Consider the following 12,575-nt stretch of genomic DNA (forward strand, 5'->3'; position numbering starts at 1 on the left):
TAAAAAGCAAAGGATTTCTTCTCAAGCATCTCTGCAGTTAGTTATCGTTTGCTTTCACTAGTCTGCTATTGAAACTCCAGGATAAATACAATCCCGCAATGTGTTTCCTATGGTCTGTGCCACAGAAGGCCGGGGTAGCTTATTTCTTGTAGCTTTTCTTTACCTGTGTGTTTTGGCTAAATGTAGCCTCAGTGTTTAAGAAAGCAGGCAGGGCTTTTATTGTGAAAAGAGCCTCTTCAAAGTAGCTGGCAACCCCCCCCCCTTCTCCCCTCCCCACAGGGAGGTGGGTCTGGGCTGCCCGGCTGTTACACACTTTAAAACTAGCAGTTGAAGTTTGCCAGTTGTACACTGTGGATATGCACTAGCTACAGAAGTGCATTTGGGCCCATAATACCAGATTATACTCCTCACACTCGTGCACCCGTCCAGCATACGGCTAAGAACAGTTCCAGCAAGGAAAAAATAACACACACTGGACCCTTCTGTAAAGTTTGATGACAACTTACCAGCAAGGATTTATGAAAACCAAACACTCTTTGGAATAATTAGCAGGAGGTAGAAATTGCAAAAAGCCCCGGCTGAGCAGTGCATATTGGTTGGGATAGGCACCCTGGAGTGACAACATCTGGTTGTAATTAAAAAGGAGATAAAAATGGAGAGAGGAGACATTGATTAGTAGATGGAAGTTTTTTTAAAAATTTTTGTGTGTGTGTGTGTGGTTTCTTCTGCAAACCCCGTGCAAAAGCCCTGCAAATGGACTATGCCTAAGAACCACAGGGTTTAGTTTCTGAAAAGGACAAGACTACAGTGTGCAGTGTCTTCTGCAGGAGATGAACATAGAAGGTGGCTAAGGAAGAAGAGGAGGAGCCCCTCTGTCTGCATTGCAAAGATATGGTATGATTTACATGCTTTACTGCAAAGCTTGTGGCGTAAAAAGGTGTTCGGGCTGTTAAGAAGCATTAGCCATTCAGGATAGTCATAGAATCAGCCAGGCAGGTCATTTTATTGTCCAAGATGGTACTGAGAAAATTGGGCTTTGACCTGTTTAGATGGTTTGTTGCACAGGTAGGCAAACAAGAAGCTCATCTTCCCCCTGTTAAATAAACGTTGTCTGGATTCATTCTTTATAATTTTATGGCTGGACAGTCAAGAAACTGCAAAGAGGCTTTGAAATACAATTCCCCAGAGGTCAGTGGATAATGCTAGTCTGGTATATCTGGTTATTCAGAAGCACGCTTGCGCCAGTTTGCTCTGTTGGTCAGCTAGGTGAAACAGGGAACATGTCAGCAGAGAGGGTTTAAAAAAATAAGTGTATAAAGAAATAAACTATGCAATCTCTGGTGACATAGTAATAAATAATGAACTGAATAATTGTTGGCTACACAGACTGAAAGGGGATGGATAATGAGCCTGGATAGTGAATAGTGGAACTCTGCTACCGTTATCATCAGTATGTACAAATTGATGAAAGGAGTGGGAAAAGAAATCTAAACTGAAATTCCTAAGGTCACACAATCAACTAGTTTGCTGGCTTTTCCCTCTCCAGACTTCCAATTATAACCCCTCATGATCCTCATTTTCTTTCTCCCACTCTGATGTGCCTACTTGAAAGGATGGGGCAAACTTAGAGCCATATGAAAATTTAGCATTCCTGTGGTGAATGTGTTTTGTCTGTTTTCACACTCATGACACACTGTTTCCATTACAGTTTCACCAAAAATTTTTTAATTTGGCTCCATAAAAAGTGCAAAATTGAGAAATGCCACACAGTAAACACAACTTTTCTACAAATGGTCCTGTTTTAACATGAAGATTTCCTGAAAACCAGACTAGTTTGAACTTGCAAAAAAAAATTGCTCAGATTTGTGGCAAATATTTTGTTACCCACTAGTACAAACATGTGAGCCTGATATGGAATGAATCCAGTTTTCTTTTCTCCCCTCAGTATTGGGTTTCATGTTAAAGGTGAAGTGTCTGTCTCTGTTCAAGGTATTTGTGGTTCCTGTAAAACCTGCTACTTGTGGAGATACCCAGCACACCTCATAGAACATGTCAATTGTCAAAGTCTTAGACTCCCTGTCCACTGCATGGATTTGTAAACTATTATAAATCAAACCTTTGTTTCTGTTCTGCCAGTCAACACCGTTTATTTCCAACTAGCCTGAGGGCATCATAGGATGGCGCTGATGGTAAGCGTGCCTCAAAAACCCTGGCACTAGCTAGCCACTGACTAGAGAATTATATAATCAACAGCTATGCAAGAGTCTTTTGGAGATCAAGAATGCAGAGCTTTGTGTTTTTAAGGTGAGAGAACAATAGGACTTCAAAAAATGTGAAGTATTGCTGAGTTGTGCATTGACAAGTGCACATACTGAATAAACCCATACAGTTCATGGTGCAGCTGCATGGAACTACTGCTGTGGTATGATCTGTGTAGCTGAATGGTTTTGGGTAGTGGAGAGCTCAGCTGTGAATCTGACCGGTTCTGTTATCTTCAGCATCCAATAGGTGATACTCTTAAGGTCTGATTCTGCAAACTCTTGGCATATGAGTAGTCCCACTTTTAGCCATGACAAATCACATGAGTAAAGTTACTCATTGGTGTAAGGGATGGCAGGACCGGGCACTCCGTCATGAATGATCCAGATGGGAAAGTTCTGCATGGTAACAAATGAGGATTAGGCACTGATTTCTCATTTTTTAACTAATTAAATTTAGCAGCACTGGTGAGATGTTCAGGATTGTCAGCCCTGGAAATGCTGTGTGCCAAAGAGAAGTTCCTCATGCACAATGTGGGGACAGACATCACTGATCTGTTCAGGCGATATATTAAGATACACCCACAACTGTGTATTTTATCAGTTAAGGCTTGTGTCTTGGCACCTGAAATGAAAAAAAGGCAACCTACTTCCCTAACAACAGCATTTCTCCAGTGGCAGTACTGTCATGTCTTATGCATTAGTCTAGAGGGTTGTTATTTTTTTTTTATATAAAGCAAATAGCAAACCCGCCTCCCCACCCCAACCACCAGGAAGAATATGGATCAGTCTGTTTCCACTCCTTCCCTGTAATCTCACAGGTGCTGGTTGTTACCATGCAGAACTTTCCCCTCTGGATCATTCATGATGGAGGACCAGATCCTGCCATCCCTTACACAAGTGAGTAACTTTACTCATGTGAGTAGTCTCATTGACTTCAGTGAGACTTCCCCTTCTGTGCCTCTTTGCCTATGTCCTCTTGCTCCCTCCCAGTCACATGAAGAGAGTAGAGCATTGGACCTTTGGAACCTGTCTCCTTTTGTATCAGAGTCTCAACTATAGTTAGGTGAGAGCAGTCTCCCTGAGGAGTTTCACTGACTTCAATGGGACGATTCACACAACGAGAGTCATCCCTGTGTAAGTGTTAGCAGCACTGGGTTCTAAGATGGCTGGGTGTTTCAGCCAGGACCTCCATGACAACCAACACTTCTAGTTTCTGTTTTCAGTCAAATGGCGTTGGGTTTGTCTTGCTGGACCGCTCAATATCAAGCAAGCCTCCCCCAGGAATTTGCACAGTACTGTATAGGTGTGGCACGGGCTTTTTTTAACTATTAGGTATGGATCATCCTTAATAAAGGATGCTTGACTTCTCACACAGCTACTTAGAATAGTAATTATAATCCCATGAGCCTTGAATTTGCCTTTTTATTAACACCCCCTCCCACCAAAAAAACAAAAAGCTGATTTCCCATGACAAGCAGCCAGCCACATTGCTGAGACAAGGTCGGGTTCCGGAATGGCTAGGCTGGGCACTACATGAGGAGGTGGTCCGAGCTGCCAAAGGACTTGCAGGCAGAAACCATGCGCCTGGGGGCTCGGCTTGTTTCACATTTATGGCTCCTCCACTGATAAGTTGTCATTTGGGAGCATTGTGGAGCAGGAAGCTCCCGGGGAGACTTACCCTAACTGAAGTAGAGCCTAATAAAAGTGGAGCCTGGTTCTAAAAGGTAAAGGGTCTGATGCATGTTCTTCACTCTTGTGAATGGCTGGGGGCTGGAACATGGGGGGCGGGGGGTTTGCACAGGTGCAGCATGCTGCTGGGTAAGGCGAGGACTAGCACTGCGAAGGAACAGGAACACTGAGTTGTTGCCCACCCTTTCTCCTAGAGCTCCAGAACTGCTGGGTTTGGAGGCTGTGGTTACATGTTCTAAGGAACCTCCGGGTATATCCTAAACCCTCTGCCACCTGTGGGGGCAGGGGAGGGGGTTATTGCCACAGGAGGCTGGGATAGAAATTGTCCTCCATTTTCAGCATAAAAAGCATTTACTGGTATTTCAGTTTAGAAGCTATGGTAAGATGAGCTTCATCAGGGTCATAAGAACCTAGGATCCACCATGACAGTTCAGACCAATCGTGTGACCAGTCTGTTACCCTGCCCTACCCAGTGGGTGGCCTATTCTGAATGCTTAAGAAGGTAACTTCTCACTTGCACCCCCCTGTACCCCCCCCCGCAATAATGTATGGGGAAAGTGGGAGCTTGGGGCTGGCCTCTAGCCTTACTTCAACCATCTGAAGCCATGGAGCGTGATTACCCCTAAAACACCAGGTCAGACTACAAATGTAATTACGATCACAACATTATAACCAGACACTTAAAATCCGGCCACCATATGTGACTCTCTGACCTCCAGGAGCAGTGAATTCCATAGGAGGACTATGTTAAGACATATTTCCTTTCTTTTTTAAGTTTACCAGCCTTTAATTACAAGTGACTCACTTATTCTCTTATTAGGAGACAGTGTGAATAGGAGGGGCGATCAGATGTTATTAATACTTGTACATCCCCAAATACTTCAATAAACTCCTCTCCTTCCTAGACTAAATAATCCCAGTTTGCAGTTATTTTTCTTGCCCTTATGAACAAGGGCCTTCAGAGTAGGGCCACACCAGTGCTCTCTCTGAGTTTACTAGGTTCATTTGACCATTGGGATTCATATGGGAAAGGTGTGCTGCAGTGCTGGCTCTATGTGGCTCTGCATGTGATTGGTTATGAGTTCACCAGTGACTCAGGAGGCAGTTTAATCCCAGCACTGGGCAGGTTTTTGCCCCCCCCCCCTTTTTTTTTTTTTTTGAGGGCTGGAGGAGTGATTTAAACTGGGGAGGAGGATACCTTTCTGAAATCCATATGGAAACAATTCTGTCTGCTTTCAATAAAGTCATCTGCGATGCAGAGCCTTCCGTATTAATTCCCTCCCTTTTCATCTGGGGTGCCTTGGAATGCTATGAATGTACTTCCTTGTTGTCCAGGAAGAAAAGATTGAAGAGATCTTTGCCAAACTGCTTTTGAGGGAACCTGACACTGTCCTCATTAGGCGAGAACTCTGTCAAAATGAGTGCACTGCAAGCCCTTTTGGAAACCGAATGATTGCTCTAAATTTTTTGTATTAATCTGGTGGTTAAAAACTAAAACTGAAAATAGGCAAATAAAAAAAATACGCCACAGAAAAATAAATAAAACTACTGCCTCATTGGATTGGGAGCCAAAATCTTAAATGATACTTAGCGGCTTTTCAGGCATTCATAGCAGAGACTGGTAATCCCATCAAGATGGAAAAATATAAAAGAGGATATGGTTTTATGTAGTGCCCCTCACACACTGTCTACCCCAAACTGCTTTGCAAAAAGTGCAGGCAGTGATTTTCTGCTACCTTGAAACTTTGCACTGTGTCGTACAGACAGATGGCTGTCAGTTGGCTGCCTTGCAGTAGAGCAAAGATTTGAGTGGGATGAAGACAAAGGTACAAGCGGGAGTGTCTGTTCAGGGTGGGAGATGCTGAGAGAAAGGGAACCTTTCCAGGGTGGATCCAAGGTCCACTTAACCTGTTAGTCCACCAGGTGTGGGGATCCTGGCTTTGATTGGTTTTGTGAGAAAAACTGAGGAGATGCCACCTATTGTACTTGGAAACGTATCATGTGGCCATTCAACATCTTGAAAGATGAACGGAAGCACGACTAAGTCAGCCAGTCAGTCAGTCAATGGTGCTTGATAGTGGTGTGGGAGAAGATCCCAATGCGCGAGCGGCAGACTTTCCACAGTGGCACCAGGTCCGCGCGGCAGATGGAGGTTGGAGCACACTTTGCTTTCTGGCTTACCTGTGGGCCTCAGCCTGAGCTCTCTGATGGTTCTCCATGATGACTGCACCAGCCTTGACTCTTTCTCCAGACTGAGCAGTTGTGGGCAGGCTTCTCCCAGCTGTCAGTGGGAATGCTGAATTTCTTGAGATCTTGCTTGACCTTGTTGCTGTATTGGAGCTATGGCCTTCCTCTGTGCTGCGAGTAGTTCTTGAGTTGGCCATAAAGCACAGCCTTCCACAGACAATCTTGAGGCATATGCTCCACGTGTACTAGCCAGTAAAGCCTGCGAGCATCCAGCATGGTCTGCATAGACTGTAGGCCGCTTCTCTAAAGGATCTTGTTGTTAGTGATCCATGGATCCCAAGTGACTCTAACGGACAGCGAAGGTGGAAGCTGTTCAATCTCCGCTTCTGCTTGGAGTACCTGACCCAGCTCGCACAGCCATAAAGGAGGGTACTGAGGACACAAGCCTGATAAACGGACACCTTTGTGTTCAGGGTTAGCAGCTTGTTGTTCCAGACACGTGAGGTAAGTTTTCCAAAGGTGACTGAGGCTTTGCCAATTCTTGCATGAAGTTCTCTATCAAGGCTTACTGAGCTGGTTTAAGCTGAGCCAAGATAGCAAGAAGTGTCCAGAGTTTCATTGCTGACATAGATTTTAGGTGGGATGTTGGTACCCTGTGACATGACAACTGTTTTCTTGCTACTGATGACCATGCCAAACTTGATACATGCATCAGCGAATTTATTCATCATGATCTGCAGTTCATCAGGTGAGTTAGAGATGAATGCAGCCTCATCTGCGAAGAGCAGATCCCAATAGTGCGCTGGGTGACATGCCTTTTGCTCTGAAATCGTCTGATGTTGAACAAGCTGCCGTCTGTCCTCGATTCAATTAGTGTGCCAGATTGGTCATTTCCAAAAGTGTACTGAAGAAGAATAAAGAAGATGCCAAAGTCAATAGACACTAAGACGCAGCCTTGCTGCATGCCAGGATCTATGCTAAACTCAGACAATGTTTCATTTTCATACTGGATAGTTGCCTTCATTCCCTCATGGAACTCCTTAAATAGGAAGAGCACTTCTTGTGGACAGCCAGTTTTCAACAGGATCTTGTATATGCCATTCCTGCTAATCGTGTCAAAGGCCTTTTGTAGGTCAACAAATGCTACATAGAGAGGTGCCTGTTGTTCACACCTTTTTTCTTGCAACAAGCGCATTGTGAAGAACACATAGACAAGTCGTAGAATGTCCTGCTCTGAACCCACACTGGCTCTCAGGATAAACTCTCTGAGCAAGCACTTGGAGTCTTTTCAGCAGGACCCTTGCAAGCACCTTGCCCACCATGCTGAGCAGAGATATCCCTGGGCAGTTGTTGCAGTCTGCTCTGTCCCCTTTATTTTTGTATAAAGTAATTATGTTTGCATTTTTCAGATCCAGGTATGTGGCTTTCTTCCCAGCAGGTGCAGAGAAGTGCATGGATGTTGCTCACAAGCTTTCTCCCCCCTGCCTTTTGGAGCTCCGGAGGGATCTGATAATTGCCTACTGCTTTCCCAGATACAATCTCTTTGATAGCCTTCTCTACACCTTTGAGAGTCGGTGTTTGATCCAGCTCCTGCATCGTTGGAAGCTGGGGAATGACAGCTAAGGAGGTATCACAGATAATGGCATCCTTTGAGTAGAGTTCTTTGTAATGCTCAGTCCGTCGGTCAGGATGGTACCATCTTTTGCTTTGACATGTACTAACAGGGAAACAGATTCTTGATTCCTGTGTGGTGGGAAAAGTCTGCCTATCCTCACAAAAGAAAAGCAGACATTTAGTGGCAGGTTGAGAAGAATTAGAAACAAAATCTGGTGAGCTGCCAAATATTCCCCTTCCCCCTCAGGCAACTTCAGTGTAACTCATCACAAACAAAGGGAATATTGTTGAGTGCAAATGAAAGCAGGAGACACAGATGCTACACAAAGGAAAGAAGCATGTTTCTTTGGGGAGGGGGCCTGTTATTCCTTCCTCTTCCAGACAAATATAAAGGCTGATCTGAAAACATCTCGAGGTAAGCACACCAGGCAGGCAGGGAAGTGGTGGTGGGAATAACAAGACCATTCAGAGATCTGCAGAGCAGAAACAGAGAGAGGAGAACCTGAATGATAATGGATGTAACTGTCACTGGAGTGACAAGTTGGACTGACATGCGCTGGTGTCCCATGTCCCACTGCACTCTTGGAAGATGCTTGTATAGGAAAACATTCCCCAGGCAGGCACACACTCGTCAGAGCACTGATTTACATCCTTCTTGGCAGAGGAAATAGGGAAAGGTTTCGAGAAAAATCCATGTACATTCTGAATACTCAGATTGAAGGATTCGGCCCGTAAACCATTGCTATTTTTCTAGACTTCGCTGTTTGGCGTTTCCAGATTCTGCCCTTCTTAAAGGGCTCAGGGGCAACTGAAAAAGCCAGGCTGGGCTGGTTATGGGGGGAGAGAGCTGGGGGACAGGACTATCCCCTTCCTTCCACCTGGATGATGGTTTTAGTTTCGTAGTTACCCTTTCAGGGATGTTTGGATGAGTTGATGCCTAACAATTGTGAAGTGCTGATTTGGTCTGCAAAGCCGTAAATTGTGTGCGTCCAGGTTATGGGATCTGGTCACCTCACTCTTCATCTGAGGCATGGTGGCAACTGAAATCAGCTCAAGTGCTGGTTTGAACAGACCTTCTAGTAAAGACTCCTTCACTGTGGAACTTCTGCCTCCCACCATCCCTGTTCAGTGGGCCAAAACATGTAGTTTTGGGCCTTCAGGGCATGCTGCCACAAGACACCTGTTCTTCTAGGCTTTTCCTGCAGAGGGGCGGGCCAGTTGTGATTTAGGAGTGGGGGATGGGAGGACAGAAGAATCCTTCTGTGATTTCTTTAGCCTATTCAGTTACTTTTAATCTTTGTGTAGAGCAGCGTTTCTCAAACTGGGGTCCATGGAACCCTGGGGGTCTTCGAGGGTACTCCAGGGGGTCCGCGGGTCCCACTGATCAACTCCTCTCCCTCCCTCCCTCTCTCAACTCCTCCCCCTTCCTCCCAGCGCCTCCTGCGCACTGGGGAACAGCTGTTCAGCAGTGTGCAGAAGGCACTGGGAGGGAGGGGGAGGAGGGGGGATGGGGCGCGCTCAGAGGAGGGGGCAGATAGAGGCGGGAAAGAGGAGGGGCGGGAAGAGGTGAGGTGGGGCCTTGGGGGAAGGCTAAGGAATTGACAGGCCTAAAGATTTAAATATCCATCTGAAAATCCCTCAATAGAAAAACTATCATCTGCTGAAGCATGGATCTCACACCCCATTTGTTTAAATTCATGACTGACTATTGGTGTTTCTGAGGAAGTCCCAACCAAGGTGGGTTACTGAAAAGGCAAGCCCACTGCTTCCAGGAACTCTGATTACACATGTGATCCTGGAACAGAAGATGTTTGCTTATTATGCCCTCAGAAGAATACAACCCACAAATAAACTGCCAGAATATGCAGCCTCCGCAAATGGGTCAGCGTGGATTGCTCGAATTGTTGGCTGAGTCAAACTGTCCCCATCCAACCCTACTAATGCTCTCAAGTGTCACCTGTCCTGAATCCATATAGCCACATGCACAGAGACTTCATGGTCATCTGCTAAACTGCACAGGGAATAGAACCCTGCCCATTCTTATCCAAAATCAGCAGCCTGTGCCCTTTGCTCTCAAGGAGACACTCCACTAGTTGCCACTGTCAGTAGTAGTGGGGCTTATAGCTTCTTTGAAGGCCAGCCACTGGAGAATGACATAAGCACATAGCTGAGCTCATCCAGGAGACAATTGTGTTGCATATACACATGCACACCACCCGTCAAACAAATCTGGTTTGTACTGGCCCAGGAAGGAGAAGATTCCTGAGATGGCTTCTTATCCTGGGTTTTTCTGCATGGCAGCCTGCTGTTGCTGAACTGGAATCAAGATTCCTAGATTTCAGAGCATCTTATCCGGCTACTCTCCATGTAGCCTGTGAATTCAGTGCTTCTCAGTGTTGTTTGCATGAAGCATTTGCTGCAACATTTTACCTAAAATAATATCTCTCTGTGAAATAGACAGACAGCAAAGCTAGTCTCCACAGCCCATGTAAAGATCCTAACCCTGCATTTGGGAAAGAGGGCGAGAGGGCATCTTAAAGCTATTAATGTCAAAGTATGGCATGCAGGAGACAGTTTATTTCTGTAAGTGATTTATATTAACTTCCGGGATTAAATCTGTGGTTTTTAAGTTGCAGTATACATAGCATCTGAATGAAAAGTGCCCTTTCCATGAGTCACAGGCATCACTATGAACTCCCTACAAGCTGAAAGATTTATATAGCAGGGGTGAGGAGAGTTAGGGAGTATTATGAATTCTTTATTTTCATAAGCCAAAGTCACAAAATTAACTGGTTAGGCCACTCTAGAATCACCAGCTAGGAGCAACCTATAGCATTTGAGCTGAACAGAACTCTTATGACTAATATTTATGCTCTCATTATCTGTTTCCCAATACAATTCCATAATTAAAATACATCCCAAGTGATGTTTTCCAGCAAACATATCTAGGTATTTATACCATGCTTATCGCCATGGTATCTGAAGGCCTAGAAGGCCTGAGCCATGGTCTACTGAACTCAGTGGAAAGACTCACAGAGACTTCAGTGAACTTTGGATCTGGCCCACAGTGGTTTATGACTTTACAGAAACAATAGAGCTACTCATGTCACTGACTGAATGTTTCTTCAACCTGCTCCAGTTTACAAATAGCCAAAGTGCTGCCCTTTGGGAGGAAAAAAAAAGTGTCTTCTCTGCAGATTTCTACTGATCTATGGTCCCAATTCCCATGCTTAACATAAGGCACATTCTTAAGTTCCACCGACTTCAATGGAATTAAACAGCTTCTTAACTGGGAGGGGCTGCTGAATCAGGCCTACAATGGGAGCAGAATGCCTACCATGCTGGGGCAGTGCTTTGTTTGGGAAACGCATAGAGTGGTGAGCAATCATGCAAACAACTTGACCAGAGCAGGGCAAACTATTCCTGGTGACCAATCTAGTAGGCAATTAACCCTTTTTTCTTTTAGGAAATCAGCAAGCAGATGTCACGCTATGAATTTTGTCATTATTCAAAATTATTCAGCTGATGTTTAATGAGAATGTATTTCAGCCTCTGGCATGCTTATGAACTATTTGTTCATATTAAGGTTATAATGAAATCCCATCGTGGAATTCGGATGACATAAACAAATGATTTGAGGTGTACTTGTTTGGTTTATAATGTAATCAGAACCAGTCAATGCAATGGCAGCCTTATTATTATGTACAATTGCTGGAATTTTCTTGCTGACATAAAGCAGTTTTTTAACTTTGGAAAATGAGGACTTGGGAAGATTTTGTTTTAAACTTTCTTCTTAGTAAAAGAATGTGTCATACGGTATACAGCCCATCGTTCAGCAATGATGTACCTGGTATGGGAGGGACATCATAGGAAATATGCAGACAGACCTGTGACTGCGAGGTGACAATAAGCATGAGAAATGTGACTCCCTGTCCTCAGAAACAGAAAACCCAGGGTGAGTGGAACCCTGACATGAAATCAATGACATAGTAGATTAATAGTAACGAGGATCCTGTCAAGATAAGAAGGTGCAGAATTTGCGTCTTCTTTCTCCTCCTTCTTATACCATTTTGTAAAGCCTATGTCATTTTTTGTATGTACTGTATTTACTTCTCCCCCCCCCCCCGCCAAATAAATAAATACTTCAGGCCCAGTGATGGGAGGGGGGGGGGAGAGAAGGGGAAAGATGGGGGCACTCATCTCTTGAGAGCCTCCTAGCAGCTGGGTGTGGTACTGCACTCTTCTTCCTGCTCCTGGCACCCCCTGTAGGTTGCCAAGCTTGCTAGCAGATTTTCAGCAGCTCAGTCCTCTGATCAAGTCTCACAGTCAACTGGACGAACCCTTCCTGGGATAGCAAAGGGTTCAACAAACTGTCAGCCCTTATCAGGGTCTTCAACCCTGTTTCTAGGCCCTTTAAATCCCACCCCTCACTCAGGCTTCCCAAAAGAGCCTTCTCCCCTTCTTGGGACTTAGGCCACTTTCCCAAGGGGGAACGCAGGCCTGCCCACTGCTCCAGGTCCCAACCCAGGGACCCTATAAACAGCAGCCACAACTGCTTCCTTTAATTAGTTGCTGCTATTCCCTGCATAGGCGCCAACTTCCCCTCTTTCCTCAGGTGCTCGACCCCCCCCCCGCCCCTGGCCCCATCCCCACTCCACCCCTTCCATGAGGCCCCACCCCTTTGCACCCCTTCCCCAAAGTCCCCGCCCCAACTCCACCCCTTCCTTGCCAATATTCCAACTCCTTCCCCAAATCCTCGCCCCGGCCCCACCTCTTCCTCGCCTCCTCCCCTGAGTGCGCCACATTCCTGCTCCTCCCCCAACT

General features: G+C 45.4%; 1 protein-coding gene across 1 annotated transcript in view; it reads left to right on the forward strand.

Moving 5' to 3' along the window:
- The first annotated feature begins 315 nt into the window (after nucleotides 1-315).
- The window catches only part of GASK1A (golgi associated kinase 1A), a 54,436-nt gene continuing 42,176 nt past the window's right edge, over nucleotides 316-12,575 (forward strand). The window contains exon 1 of the mRNA XM_043540854.1: nucleotides 316-894. Within this exon, the coding sequence (XP_043396789.1) occupies nucleotides 892-894 (3 nt within the window). The 5' untranslated portion in view covers nucleotides 316-891. The remainder of the gene's footprint in view (nucleotides 895-12,575) is intronic.

This window comes from Chelonia mydas, chromosome 2 (genome assembly GCF_015237465.2).
Source record: "Chelonia mydas isolate rCheMyd1 chromosome 2, rCheMyd1.pri.v2, whole genome shotgun sequence".
In the NCBI taxonomy this organism is placed as follows: Eukaryota; Metazoa; Chordata; order Testudines; family Cheloniidae; genus Chelonia; species Chelonia mydas.